Here is a 14,884-nt window from a genome sequence, read left to right on the forward strand (position 1 = left end):
GGACTTAGAAAATGGACTTCTCACATGCCATTTCTTAAAAATGTGCAGCAGCAAAACAAAGGCATCATTTAAGAACTAGGGGCCTTGGCCAGGTGGCTCAGCTGGTTGGAGCATCATCCCAATAGGCCAAGGTTTCAGGTTCGATCCCTGGTCAGGGTACACACATGAAACAACCAATGAATGCATAAATACGTGGAACAACAAATCAATGTCTCTTTCTCCCTTCCTCTCTCTCTAAAATCAATATTTTTTTTTAAAAAAAGAAGAAGTAGGAAGGCCTGGATCTTTGGAATTGACCCAGAAAAGCCATAAAGGGAAACCCCATCATGTCAGCTCTATGGCAGGAGGATGGGGAGTCTCAGGGAATTTTTTTTTTTTGGGGGGGGGGGGGAGAAGGGGCTTAAAAACTCTGAAGAATACCTGATGGGATGAAGAAACTGGGGGAGAGGGGGAAGGGATGAGCTATGATAAAGAAAAAAAGCAACAAGATAAAAGGCAAATAGAAAATCCAAGTTGTAGCATTAAAGGAAGAACAAGGTTTATAAACATTTTGTCTCTTGAGAGAACAGTACATTCAGAGTCACAACAATGTAAATGCTGTTTAAGGGCCTTCCTGTTCTTTTTTTTTCTTTCAAGCTGAAGGTTTACTTAAAATGTAAAAGAAATGGTTCTTGAAAAATGCTGACGAATAAAGCAAAAGGACACAGCGCTGTCTTCCTACTCAGCCTAGCCAAGCGCAGTCTGTAAGGGCCGGCAGGCTTCGCAGCAGTGCGGTGGCAGGTGATCTGTGCCCAGGCTCTGTGGGTGATCTGTGCCCAGCGTTAGGTCTCAGTTCTGGGTTGACACCTTTCCTGAACAAGAACCAGGTCTCCTGCTCCTTGGCCACAGCCAAATCCCTGGGGCCCAAAGTTCCTTGCGGAGCATCCTTTCCAATAGATGTCACTTTCCTCCTCAGCAGAGCTGTTGATTCAGGACTCTTCCCACACCGGGCACACGGGAAGCGGTTTCCGTGCCAGGGCTTTCCTGCTCCAATGATCTTCTCGCAGCGCACACGGAATCCCCACCGCGGGAACACCCCTCAGCACCTCGTATTTCTGAGCAAACTGAGACGCGTCTGGATGTGTTGTGGGCCCGTGAGATGGATGGAACACCCTCGCGCTGGACGCCCAGCCCCTCGCCCCCGTCCGCGTTGAGGGTGCCAGGGCCCTTTCCAGCGATTTCCATTTTTTTTAAGGACCCGTCTACAGAAGAGTTAACGATGATTTAAAAAAGAATGTAAATTCCGAGCCTCAAAATTGCATACGGCAGCAGCTGGAGGCAGATGCGGAAGGGAGGTTAGGGATGCTGCTGCATTCGTCTTAGAAAGCGAGCAGTCAAGAGACGCTGCTTAGCAGATGGGAAAGAAGTAAAGGCGTATCAACGCAGCACCGGCAACCTGAGGTGATGCCACTGTAATGTAGACAGTGCAGAGCGGATGCTGGTGAAATGAGCTTTATCCTCATTTATCACATAGAGGAAGACAGATAAGGTATAAAACTAATCAATCAATAGCGATAGGAGTATATTATTGAAAGATATAGAGATGACACCAGAATATCTAATATCTAGAGTTAAAATGATTGTTTCTGAGGAATCAGACTGGGAGAAAGTGGAGGTGGGGAGGGGGTATTTCACTACTTTTATCTACTCACCCTTCCACTGAGTTGCTTTCCTATCCTCTATCCTGCCCTTTCCCAACCCGCCCCTTCCTCCCCTTCATCTCTAGCTTTCTGGGCCCAGCTTGTCTATTTATTCATTTAAAATCTATTTTTTTTTAAAATATATTTTTGCCCTGGCTGGTTTGGCTCAGTGGATAGAGCGCCGGCCTGCAGACTGAATGGTCCTGGGTTGGATTCTGGTCAAGGGCACATGTCGGGTTGCAGGCTTGATGCCCAGCAGGGGGCGTGCAGGAGGCAGCCGATAGGTGATTCCCTTTCATCATTGAAGTTTCTATTTCTCTCTCCCTCTCCCTTCCTCTCTGAAATCAATAAAAATACTTTTTTTAAAAAAATAAAGTGCTCATGTGGTTAGGCCTACCCAGATCATCTCCCAATCTCAAAGTCAACTAATTAATGACTTTAATTACATGTAAAACCCTTTCTATCATGTGATATAACATTACCACAGCAGTAGCACCTGGGAAGAAAGATCATGCAGGCCATTTTATTGTTCTACCACATTCCTCAGGCACATGACTACTATTTTTATGTATCTGTTTTATGATAAAAATAACAGAAAAGTATGCAGAGGAATTTTTTTTAAAACATGACCATAACCTCACTTGCCAGAAACAGCTACCAACATTTGGAATATAGCATCTCAACAGGTCCTTGTGCATAGAAACAGAGTAGAAGGCTCAATGGACAACGGTGGGGTTTTACTCTGCAAATTACTTTTCAGTGAAATGATTAAAATGAATTCTTATAGAAAACGTAACTGAAGTAAAACAGAAGAAGCCGAACTTCAGTTAAATGTTTCTCTACCACAAAAAGTACCCCCTTAAAAAAATAATATAAAAACTGTCGAGAAGTTGGAATCAGGCTTGCATTAAAAAGCTACATTTTATTAGTTAGAGTGATTGTGTCTCTGACATTAAAGATGAGTAAATTCACAAGTCCTCCTACTGCCCTGCCCCCTCCCTTCTCAATTTTTGTTGGGAATGTAATTACTTTTACAGGGCAAGGGTTTGTGATATTTACATGTTGTTCTTAAACGATAAATCCCACGGTTGTTTAGTTTTAATTCTGTATTTAAAACAATTCAAAGCTCATCTTCAGAATTTTAAAAAAATTCCTCAATTCTCCTTTTGATTCGGATTTATCCGGACTTCAGTATAAAGAATTTTTTTTTCAAGAATGTGCAAACCCTGAGTTCTTTTTGTGCTTGCCAATGACTGCCAAGAGCCTTCACACTTACGGGACAACTGGGTACAGTATACAATTAGTGAGTCACGCCTTCCTGCTCTTAACTTTTGTAGACCTTGCTTCCTTGTCACTTTCTTATCTGGCAGACTTTATTATTGATACTCGAGCAAATTTCACCTTGACACCGAGTGTGCTTTCTACCTGCTGACTCAAGTCTTCCTTCCAGTTACGTTTCTTCTGTTGTCCCCTCTGTTCCGGCAGCTTCTTCAGGAACGGCGTTTTTCATATCTTGGATCTCCCTGGTCTGTTTTCCACAACGATCACATTTTTGTAATTGTTAACATTTCTTTGTTCTTAGCATTGTTCCACATGTTTTCCCTTGTGTTCATCCCACTTGGGGCTTAGCAGCGTTCCTTTCTTGTGCTCTGCCTCTCCGTTTTATCCTCTCTTGTTGCTGTCATTCCTTATTTGTACCCCTGAATCTACTCTTAGAGATTTTTTTTTTTTTTTAAAGAGAGATCATTTTAAAATTTCTCCGGTGAGGTGGAGAATTCTTTGTTAAGGAACAGCATGGGAGGGGTGAAGGAAGGACGTTGAGGCACTTGGCAGCTTTATATTGTTTCCAAATCTGCTCATTTCCTTTCCATGAGACTGTCCCTGAGGTGCTCAGGTTCTGGCACCCGGGAAGCTGCTGAGGCCCCCGGCGAGGCCCTCTCATCCAGACTCTTTGGGTTATAACCTAGCAGTTGCCTCTCTAACCCTTTCACCTACTCATCTCCAGTGGATGCCTTTGGTTTGGAAGCCAGGCCATAGTCAATAGAAATAACTAACCATCAGCCTGGTTTCTCCTTGATGTTGGCCTTCCCCGCTATCATCCCAGCTCTTTGCGAGAATACTTTTCCCTGCAGGATCCTTGGATCTTGTAACTCTACATTTGGGAACCACTCCTTTGATTTTACCTCTTCTGCATATCACCTCTATTATAATTAATATTCTTCTCTGAATCAATTCCCAATGCTTACTTACTTAAAAAGGAAAAGCCAAGCCCTAACTGGTTTGGCTCAGTGGATGGAGCGTCAGCCTGGAGACTCAAGGGTCCCAGGTTTGATTGCGGTCAAGGGCATGTACCTTGGTTGTGGGCACATCCCCAGTAGGAAGTGTGCAGGAGGCAGCTGATCGATGTTTCTCTCTCATCGATGTTTCTAACTCTCTATCCCTCTCCCTTCCTCTCTGTAAAAAATCAATAAAATATATTAAAAAAATTAAAAAAGGAAAAGGAAAAGCCAGAATCACTTGGTATAAATAGGAAGTAACTATTAAAATCAATGCAATGAAAACAAAACAATGATCCTAGGTTCTAGCTAGATACAGTTGTCTGCTGGAAGCTGAGTCTGAGGTCTGTATTTTCCTGGTTAGAAAGAGAGATAAGTGCACATCAGAGGTAAGTTAGAGACCACTGGCACCAAACCAAGACTTTCTCCTTGATGTAGTCACAAATGAAAGAGAACCCGGAATGAATCACTTTTTCATTATGCTACAGTTTCAGCAACTGTCTGTGTAACACCTAAACTTCTCCCCTGTCCTCCTCGCCTTTGGGAAACCCCGCTACAATCCACGGATCAATCCAAGGGACGGTGACACTAACTTCCAAGGAAATATGTTTTCTGCTCAAGACTAGAGGCAGTGCATGTTAGCTCTCAGCTTTTCACCAATTTCAGTACAGACTTTACAGTATTTAGCAGGCATACTTCATGTTTGTGGTCTGAGGTTTTGCGAGTTTCCTTGTTTCATTAAAAATGGGACTTTTTCTGTGTTTCTGCTTCGTTTTGTTTTTCGTTGCTTCCGGAAGATTTTGGGGTGGAGGGGTGGGGAGGCAGGGAATAAAAATGTCTCTACTATCTTTATCTGAACGTATTTGTGATATGCATGCCTCTATAGTCTCTCCCAGGTCCACCCGGCCAGATCCTAGACTGGATCTTTCCACACAGCTCAGTGCTCTGACTCCGCCCCATTCGGAGGGTTGCTAAGTTTTGTAGGTATTCTCTGGAATAAGGGAAAACAGGGGAGGGGGGACAGGGGGGGAGTGCGGGGGGGGGGGGGAGGGGTAAGGGGTGAGAAAATGCCTAAATGCTGCTGCCCTTCTCCCCACCACAGAATTTCCTTCCTGTTTGTGAATTCAAGGTGTGTGTGTGTGTGCCTTCCCAACATCCTTTTTGGGAAGAGCGGCAATATGTTAACTTCAACAGTGGATGGATGTCTTCCAAGAACATGAGCTTCACACTCCCTAACGGCTGGTCTCCGAAGCCTGCAGCATGTTCTTAACCTTCCTGGATCTATATCGCACGGGGAAGGGCCTCGCAAGGTCAGAAACAGGATCAAGATGTTGATAATGTTGTTTTTGACTTTTTGCGAGAAGTTCTTTCTTATCTGACTATACATCTGAGCCAGTTAAGGGGGGGCAGGGAGGAGGTGTGATGTGGCGAGTCTCTGACGTTCCTTCATTCTTATAACTCCAAAGGCGAGGAGCTTCTCGCTCACCATGTTGCATGACCAATGAGTTCATTAAGTCCTAAAGGCTCACACGACGAGGCCCTCCCCCACTTTGCTTCAGCCCTCCCCTCCCTGCCAAGGATCCATGAAGCCACACAGCACGGTGCCATAGACACAGGCCCCCAAGATAAAGGGGTGAGCAGGGTGCCCTACTCTGGCACCAGGCACCAGCAGGCCTGGCAAAAGGCAGTTTCTAAAGGGAACAAACGTATATTTTCGAGCTTTTTTTCTCTATTACTCTTCCTGGCCTCAGCAGAAACCTGACTTTCTCTGGGCATTTCACGGACAGAGCGGCCCTCCCTACTTGCCCATCTCTCAGGGCAGGGGGGACGAGTGAGGTTTTCCTCAATTCCAGCAACTACATCGGACCACTGTCCATTTCTTGCCCCTTTAAAAACTCTTCCTCCTTCGACTCCAAGCCATGCTTGCATATCACCATCTGATCAGTTAAGCTCCCACTCATTTTACTTGGTGTGTTCAGCACCCAATTTATATTTTCTCTTCCTACCCGATCCTGCATCATCATTACCTCTGCAAAGCTGCTGTTGTTTCAAAACTCCAGTTTGCTCCTACTTCCCATCCTCTCCTCTATTGATTGTACATGAGAGTTGCAACAAAACTGGTTCCACATTATAATCACGCGGGGAACTAAAAAAAAAAATCCCCAAGTCCAGGCCCCGCCCCAGACCAATTAAGTCCCCCTTTCCAGGGTGGGAGTTTTGTTTTTGTTTTACAGTATCCCAGGTGACTCCAGTGCGCAGCCCGGGCTGCCAACTGCTGTTCCACTCATTTATGTTAATAAGCTCCTCCGGCTCCTGGACGCCAGCCTGTTCTCGCAGGCTAGCAGTTTTTTCTTGGCTTCACTGCCTGCTCACCCAGCTTGGGCCCCAGGTCACTCCCTGCAAGGAGGGTGCTGCCCCACTGCTTGTCTCCAACCCTGAGGGGGAATGTAAGTTGCAAGAGGAAGACTTTTCACTCTCCTGGTTCAGGCTTTCTAACTCCACCTGGGCCCCCAGTGCTAGTCAGCAATTCTCCAAGCTGGCTCACTACGTGCATTTCTTTTCCTCAGTGGCTGCTCCAAACTGTTCCCAAACCCATCTCCTCCCATCTCTCAGCACAGGACTTGCGTCCCTGAAATAAACTCTCTGCTACACGTGTGCACATCTGAGTGTTTTTAACTATCTACAGATAGGATCGGCTCATAGGACTCATTCCTGCTTTACTGAGATTACACCCTAAATTGGCTCCCCTTTTTACACCTACTCTTCAAATGTAGGTTTCCAACTCTCTCATTCATTCATTGATTCAACAAACATTTACTGAAAGCCCTCTTCGGGCTAGCGCCTATTCTAAATGTCAGGGATGCCGGTATGAGATGGCCAAGATATTCTTGTCTACAAGCTGATTCATGCCTGCCTCCAGCCCTTCCTCTCTCTCTCCTTCCTTGGTGAAGGCCTTGGGGCCTCCTCCCATCAAAGGCAAACCTCTCAGCCAGCTCACAGTGGAAGAGTCTAAGGAGCCATGACAACTAAATATGATGTAGGATGCTGGATTGCAACCTGGTGCAGAGAAAGAACATGGTTACGTTCCAATAAAACTTTATGGACATTGAAATGTAAATTTCACACGTCACAGTATACTCTTCTTCTTTTAATTCTTTTGAACAATTTAGACATATAAAAATCAATTTTTTATGGAAAAGTGGTGAAATCTATAGAGTCTGAAGTTTATTTAATAGTATTGCACCAATGTTAATTTCTCAGTTTTTGGTGACTGAACTATGGTATATAACATACTAATATTAGAGCAAGCTCAGTGGAGGTTGTGTAAAATCCTGTACTGTTTTTGAAACTCTTCTGAAATTTTAAAATTATTTGAAAATAAAAAGTAAATTAAAAAAGATTCCCTGGATCTCTACAGTTGGGCCCTTCCTTCTCTATTTTTCCTTCAGAGGCAAACTCCTTGAAAAATCTGTTCACGCACACTGTTTCTATTTCACTTCCCGTTTGCTCCACCCAAACCACCTTGGATATTGTCACCGGTGGCACCCAAGTTGGCAAATTCATAGATTCTTTCCAGACCTCATCTTATGTGACCTCTCAGGGCATGTGACATAGCCAACCACTCCCTCCTTCTTGAAAAACATTGGCTTCCAAGGTACAAAAACTCTACAGGTTTTCCTCCTACATCTCTGGCTTCACCCTCTCATTCCAACATCTCAATTTTGAAATTTCTTAAGACTTGAGTCTTGGGCTCCTCTTCTTCCTTCTGCTCATTCTCTCCCCAGGTAATCTTATTCATACCTCTGGCCTCAAGTATCATCTCTAGGTCAATGATTCTTAAAGTTATATTTCTAAGCTAGACCCCTCTGTAGTTCTCAAGACTCAATGCTACACTTTTCTGCAGTTCTCAAGTACTGAGGCAGGCAAAGAGCCTATTGTATTTTAGGGATTAACAGAATGGCAAAAGGGTCATAACACAGAAAGCATGAGTTGAGGTGTGGGAGGCAGGCAAATACCCAGTCACGAAGTGTGTGGTAGGACTTATATTTAATATCCACAGAGCTATTTAATATTGGCATTGGACATTTTGAATTTAAACTTTTGATATTCTCTGATATATGCTTTTACTTAAATGTACCCCTATCCTCTTCCATCTACCCAATTCTTCATGCTAGAAACTTGGTGTCATTTCAGACACCCCTTTTTCCCTTACCCAACAAATCCAATAATTCATGAAGTCCAAATACAGGGTATTTTGACAATCTAAAACAATATATACACACTTTGAACAATGATTAATTCCAATGTTTCTTTCTTTTCAGATTTAACCCATTGGAGTTAATAATTATTCAAAGTATATATACATTTTTTGGGACATCCTGTATATACTAGAAACATTCCATTTCTTTCTATATCTACTATACAGGTTATCATCTGTTTTTCAGACTACAGTGATAATCTCCCATCTGGTCTCCCTATAGTCCCTCTTGCTCCCTCCAGCTCACTAACCACTAACCACAGTGACCTTTTGAAAATACTATCCCAATTATATCATTCCCCTGTTTAAATTCCTTCCATTGCTTTTGACTTCACATAGGAAAAACTCCAAAAATACAAGTCCTACCACACACTTTGTGACTGGATATTTGCCTGCCTCTCACACCTCAACTCTTGCTTTCTGTGTTATGAACCTATTGTCATTCTCTCAACCCTAAAATACAGTAAATAGACTCTTTGCCTGTCTCAGTACTTTGCATCTGCATCGTCCTAGAATTTTCTCTCCTCAAAAATTCACTTGTGAAATCACCAGGATAGCTCAATTATGCTTTAGTAGCAAACAACCCCAACATGGCAGTAGCTTATGCCTAATAAGATTTATTTATTGCTCACATGACAGTAGGTCTCATGTAGGTCAGGGTGTCTCTTCTTCAAATGGAGACCCAGAGGTTCAGAGTTCTTCTAAATTGTGTCACCCCCACACTCAATATGTGGCCTTTGCAATGCTGTGGGAAGAGAAGAAAGTGTGGGTGATTATGCACCGGGTTTTCTTTGCCAGGCCTAGAAATGGCACACATCACATCGGCCCACACCCCATTGGCCAGATCACAATCACGTGACTCTAGCTCAGCCGTGGGCAAACTACTGCCTGCAGGCCGGATCCGGCCCGTTTGAAATGAATAAAACTAAAAAAAAAAAAAAAAGACCGTACCCTTTTATGTAATGATATTTACTTTGAATTTATATTAGTTCACACAAACACTCCATCCATGCTTTTTTTCCGGCCCTCCGGTCCAGTTTAAGAACCCATTGTGGCCCTCGAGTCAAAAAGTTTGCCCACCCCTGCTCTAGCTTAACTGTAAAGGGAAAAAAAAAATCATATTTCTCCTGTGTGTCCAGGAAGAGGAAATGAGATTGGTGAGCATCAGGCCAGTCTCTGCCACATCCTGGTTAAAACCTACTCATCTTTAAGAATCAGTTTAAATAGTACTTCCTTATAAAGATCTTCAAGCTCCTCTGACCTAAATTAGGACCCTGATAAATTCTATTGTAGCACCCTATAATTTTTCTTTACAGCATGACCACAATGGAAAGTTTATATTTCCTTATGTAATGACTTAGGATATCTGTCAATTCCTAGAGCTCTATGCGTGCAAGGATTGCATGTTTTGCTCCCGCTGTGCCTCTGGCATCTACCACAGTACCTGGTATATAATTGGTGTAAAAGTGATTCAGTGAACAAATGAATAATTGTACAACCTCATCCCCTAGCTACAGATAGCACACTACTTGTGGAGGAGAAAGACAAATAAGTAGCCAGTCATGCTTTTAGTGCAGTGATTTTTCAACTGGTGTGCCACAAGAATTTCACAAACATCCAATACCTGACTATTTAGTGAGGGCCACGGCCCTCTGTCCCCTTAGACTGTCAAATAGAAAAATGACAACAGCCAATACCAACAATAGCCATTTGTTTGAATGAATAAAAAATATACCTATTTTTTGTCAGATTGGCAAAAAATATATATTTTTTGGTGTGCTGCAGAATTTTAGTAATTAGTTTATGTGGGCCATGAGATGACAAAGGTTGAAAATCGCTGGTTTAATGGGATAAATGTTTCAGATGGATAAACCCAGGAAGCTGAGGGCAACTTGAAGGGGCTGGAAGGCTTCTCTGCTTAATCTTCCCTGGTGATCTAACCCTGGAGTCTGCAAACTATGGCCTGTGGCTAAATCTGGTTTACTGCCTGTTTGTTTTTTAATGGCTCCTGGTAAAGAGCTAAGAATAGTTTTTATATTTTTAAATGGTTGAACAGAATAAGAATATATTATGACACGTGAAAATTATGTGAAATGCAATTTCAATGTCCATAAATCAAGTTTTATTGGAACACAGCCGTATCCATTAGTTGACTACTTTCAATAGCAGAGTTGAGTAGTTGTGAAAGAGACCACATAGTTAGCAAACCTAAAATCTTTACTGTTAGGTCCTTTACAGAAAAACATTGTTGACTTCTGATCTAATCCATGCTTAGTTTAAAAGTACACTTCTATGTGAATGATGTCCGAGTATCCATCTTTAATTCTCTCCTTTGTCCACTCTCAGGTCCACTGCCAGAAATTAGGCCCCACAAATTCTATTCCTGCAACAGTATTCTCACCCTGCTATCTTTCTCCTTCTCCCTCCAGTCCATCCTTCTCAATGTTTTAAATGGTTGAAACATTTAAACTAAATAAAATATGCATTGCTTAGCATGGTAGTCAACGTCCTCCACACCTTACCTTTTCAGTTGTATCTTTTCCATCATACTCCATCAGCCTTATCGTTCACGTACCTTCAGGTTTATGCTCATGTGGAGAGCGGCTACAGTGTTTGGACAGGTTCAAGCCTTGGACTAATGAGAGGGCACAGTCCTTTCATGGCAAAGCCATGTGCAAGTCCCAGCTTGGAGGGCAAAGCCCCCCCAGCACAATGATAGCCAAAGGCTATAGTTGTAAACTTGAACCTATGGTCCGAACCTGTGGTCCCACCTGGCTCAGTGATGTGGACTGATAGATTTTCAGGTGCATGTAATTGAGTAGATTCAAAACCCATGAGAATGTTGTAAACATCTTGACTAGGCCTTTATTTTGCCAGTGCAGTGGTCGGCAAACTCATTAGTCAACAGAGCCAAATAACAACAATACAACGATTGAAATTTTTTTTGAGAGCCAAATTTTTAAAACTTAAACTATATAGGTAGGTACATTCAACTTTAAATTCATGGTTTTCGTCTTCCATTTTTCTTTGCTTCTTCTTTGTAGCCATCTCAAACAGGGCACCTAAAAAATGTTTCATTTTATAATAATAAAGCCACCAACACAAAAAAATCACAATTTTTAAATTGACGACAAAAATACCTGTAGGATTTGCAGCTGGTTGGAAAAATACAGGTAACTTTATGCTTCGAGTAGGTACTTTGTCACCCGCACTCTATTTGCGGATGTGACTAGCACTAACCACTGCACGACGAGACTGCTGACTGACTGGCTCACTCAACTCGAGCATGAATCTCTCGCGCCTCTCCAGAGCTGCATATCCCGCCGCCCGCCTGCGCCACACCGACCCACACCCCCCACTTCTTCTAACGCCACTTCTTCAAAATAACTCACCCAGGGCGAAAACTGACTTCTGCGCATGGGCCACGAAGTTTCAATTGCACTGTACGTGTGCGCCCGCATGTGGTATTTTGTGGAAGAGCCACACTCAAGGGGCCAAAGAGCCACATGTGGCTCAAGAGCCGCGGTTTGCCGACCACTGGCCTAGTGGAATCTGGCTATAAAATAAAGGCACGGCTTGCAGTCTGTGGTGCTGTTGCTAGCTCTCCATCAGAAAGGACAGCGTCTCACCCAGACCCAGCTTTTTTCTCTCTTTTCTCAATCCTTCACCGCCCCCTCTCAGGCTCACTGAACCTGGCTGTGCTGGCTTGGCACATATGGAGCCCAACGTAGGGCTGAGTATGCCATGGCTGTGCCGGCTCGCCACATGCTCACAGTTACCATTTCTATGAAATGTCCGCTTCTGGTATTTCCATCATTCCCATCCTTTAAATTGGTTATCTCAAATGCCTCATAGCCCTAAAAGCCTTCCTCAGCATCTCCACTGAGAATAATTACTGCCATCAGTTTGGTTCTCTAACAGTTTGTATGACTGTTTTATTTCAAATTCTGCCATAAAGCTTCCTGGGTATATACATAGATTATCTGTTTTTCACATATTCTATTGAAAGCTGCTTGGGGAGAGGAGTTATATTCTATTTTATTAACCTCTGCATCCTCTAGACTCTAGTACCTGTCTCCTACAAAATGGAAATGTCTGTCTTTTGCAAAAGTCCTCATCTAGAGCTGGGGAAGGCTTTTTGCCAAGAACTCCCTGTATGTAAGCACAAAATCCACTTCACTTGTTTAGGGTTCCCTACTGCGAGTAACACCTTCTTAAGAAACGCTGTCTTCCCGCTGATCACACACCAGTGCGGAGTACCCAGGACCCTAGGTTCTTCCTGCGAACACGTGCAGGAGAAGCACTACCCTCCAGGCACGTCGGCCCACAGTGATTGGCGGACCAAACGTTCCAATCAGCCTTCCCGCCTCTTTCAGCAACAGCCAATCACACACCCCGAGCGCCTCCTGACTACTAGACACTGTTTACTAACAGATAGAAGCTGGGGAGTGGGGGCGTGACCGTTCTGGGGAGGTCAGAGGAGGGAAGGGAGGGTCCTGGCTGCGCGTGCGCACCGGGGGGAATAGGCGGGGCAAACTCTCGGATCGCACCAATCGGAGTAGTCGCGCTCCTGCCTCTGCTGCCTCCCCGCCGAGCAACAACAATTCGAGGAGCGGGGCGGGGCGGGTGCTGAGGCATCACAGCGGGTTGCCCAATGGGAGCCGCCGTCCAGAGATGCGCGCGCCTCGGGCCCAATAAGCGCTGGCGGCTCGAAGGGCTCCGGTACCTTGCTGGCTGTGGGCAGGGCGGCTGGCAGGAGGAGGCGGGGAGCACGGGGCGGGTAGGTTGCGCGGTACTAGCGGTGCCAGCTGGAGAGGGGGGAGGAGGCGGAGGAGCGAGCCGTGCGGCCAGAGCGGGAAAGAGACTCCGCCGTGCGTCCGAGTTCTGGAGCCGCCGCGCCCGCCCCGGCTCCGGGGACTGCAGCGGGAGCCGTGCGGGGCCGGGCGTCCGCTGCCTCCCGCGTCCCCTCGGAGAAGTCTGCGGGATCCGACCGGGAGAAGATGGAGGAGGAGAGCGGCAGCGGCGGCGGCGGCGCCGCGGGCACCGGCGGGGACGGCGGCGCCGCGGGAGAGCGGCTCCTCACTGTCAAGCACGAGCTGCGGACGGGTGAGCGACCCCGCCCTCTGCCGGCCTGGTCCCGCGCGGGGGCGCGCCCGGAGGGCTCGCGGGGCCGGGGGGCGCGGGGCTGGGGCGGGGCCTCGCGGGCGGGGCGGGAGCCGCGGGGGGTCCCGGGAGGTCGGGGCGCGCCCGGAGGGTGAGGTCCGAAAGTTTTCCGAGAGGAGCCGGGGACAGAGCGGCTGGCGCCGGACGGCGGGGCCCGCGGGGCGGCAGCTCACTGCCTGTTGGCGCTGGTCTGCGAGGATGCCTCCGGGCCCCTGGCCCCGCACAGGTGACACAGCTGTCGCGGCATCCCGTGTGGGGGGAAAGGTGCGCCTTGCTCCTCAGGTGCGGGGTGAGCGGTGCTTTGTGTTGGAGCGTGGCTCCTCCACGCCGCTGCTTTGCAGGGGGTGGTCCCGGGGGTTGGGGAGGGGGGGGGGACAGGGGTTGTGGGATCGTCCCCGGAAGGTGCTGGGGTCCTGGACCAGGTAAGAGGGTGGCTCTTCGTGAGTGCAGTCTCCAGGGAGATCGAGAGGGGTCGCGGGCTGCAGGGACTGCGTGCTTTTATTTGCAACGGTCATGAAATACTAGACTTGGCCTGGAATTGCCTTCAAAGGTCTCTTGACATGAAGGCTCTGTCAATGGAAAGCTGGAGTCAAAAGCGACGCCCTAGCCGGCGTGAGCTCTTCTGCCCCAACGTTTGAGATCACTAGCGTTGTCCCAAGCTTTGCACTTACGTTACTGTATTCGTTGTGTGGGTCCCGGTTGTTCATTTTAGGAAATGCTTATTTGGACGAAGCAGCAAGTTTTGATTTTATATTTGTGGAGCCCAGTCTCGTAATTAGATATTTTTTTTTTGCATTTCTGAACAGGTACTACTGTAATGAGTTCACTATTACTATTAAATGTTGATGCGGACGTTTATAAAGGTTTTTGATTCAGCCTCGTGGGCATATCAGGATATTCTTTTATTGTGTAGACACTGCTCACATGGCAGGTTTCACCTTGTTGCTGTTTGGAACGGATTTTAAAGTTAGATCTGTCACAGTTCTCTTAGTTTCTGTTATTTCTAATTTGATGGCCAGTCAGCCTTCCTTCCAGCGTGTGCCAGTGTGGTGACTTAATTTAAGAGGATGTCAAATGGATGCTTACTTATACATAATTTTTTTGTGACTTTATGTATCTTGAGCCAGTTACTCTATAGTCTATTTGAGTTCCTAACATAACCTGTGTAGGTTTGGTTGGTTTGATTTTTCTCTCTGGATTTAATAGACAGCTGATGTTTTCAGATGGCGATTAAAGTATTCATTCAGTAAGCATTTGTTCAAAATTAATATCTGATTTGTGCCAGGCTCAGTGTCATGTGTTTTCTAGTGTGAAGATTTTGAATTTCTTTTTCTTGCCTTACATAACAATTTGCTGATTTTTATATGTAGGATTGCTCTGTACAGCAAAAGCTACTTGAAGTCATATGCTCCTCAGCCATTGACCGTGGCACAACAAGCAGCTTTTTGCTAAATGACCAAAGAGCAACCTACTTGTTATTAGTAGTCAACCAACTGCTCCGTTTCTGG

At 45.6% G+C, this 14,884-nt stretch overlaps 1 protein-coding gene across 1 annotated transcript in view; it reads left to right on the plus strand.

The window, feature by feature from the left end:
- The first annotated feature begins 12,967 nt into the window (after positions 1 to 12,967).
- Positions 12,968 to 14,884, plus strand: part of RPS6KA5 (ribosomal protein S6 kinase A5) — a 132,273-nt gene continuing 130,356 nt past the window's right edge. The window contains exon 1 of the mRNA XM_081097434.1: positions 12,968 to 13,319. Within this exon, the coding sequence (XP_080953560.1) occupies positions 13,214 to 13,319 (106 nt within the window). The 5' untranslated portion in view covers positions 12,968 to 13,213. The remainder of the gene's footprint in view (positions 13,320 to 14,884) is intronic.

This window comes from Myotis nattereri (assembly GCF_964212035.1).
Source record: "Myotis nattereri genome assembly, chromosome: 1".
In the NCBI taxonomy this organism is placed as follows: domain Eukaryota; kingdom Metazoa; phylum Chordata; class Mammalia; order Chiroptera; family Vespertilionidae; genus Myotis; species Myotis nattereri.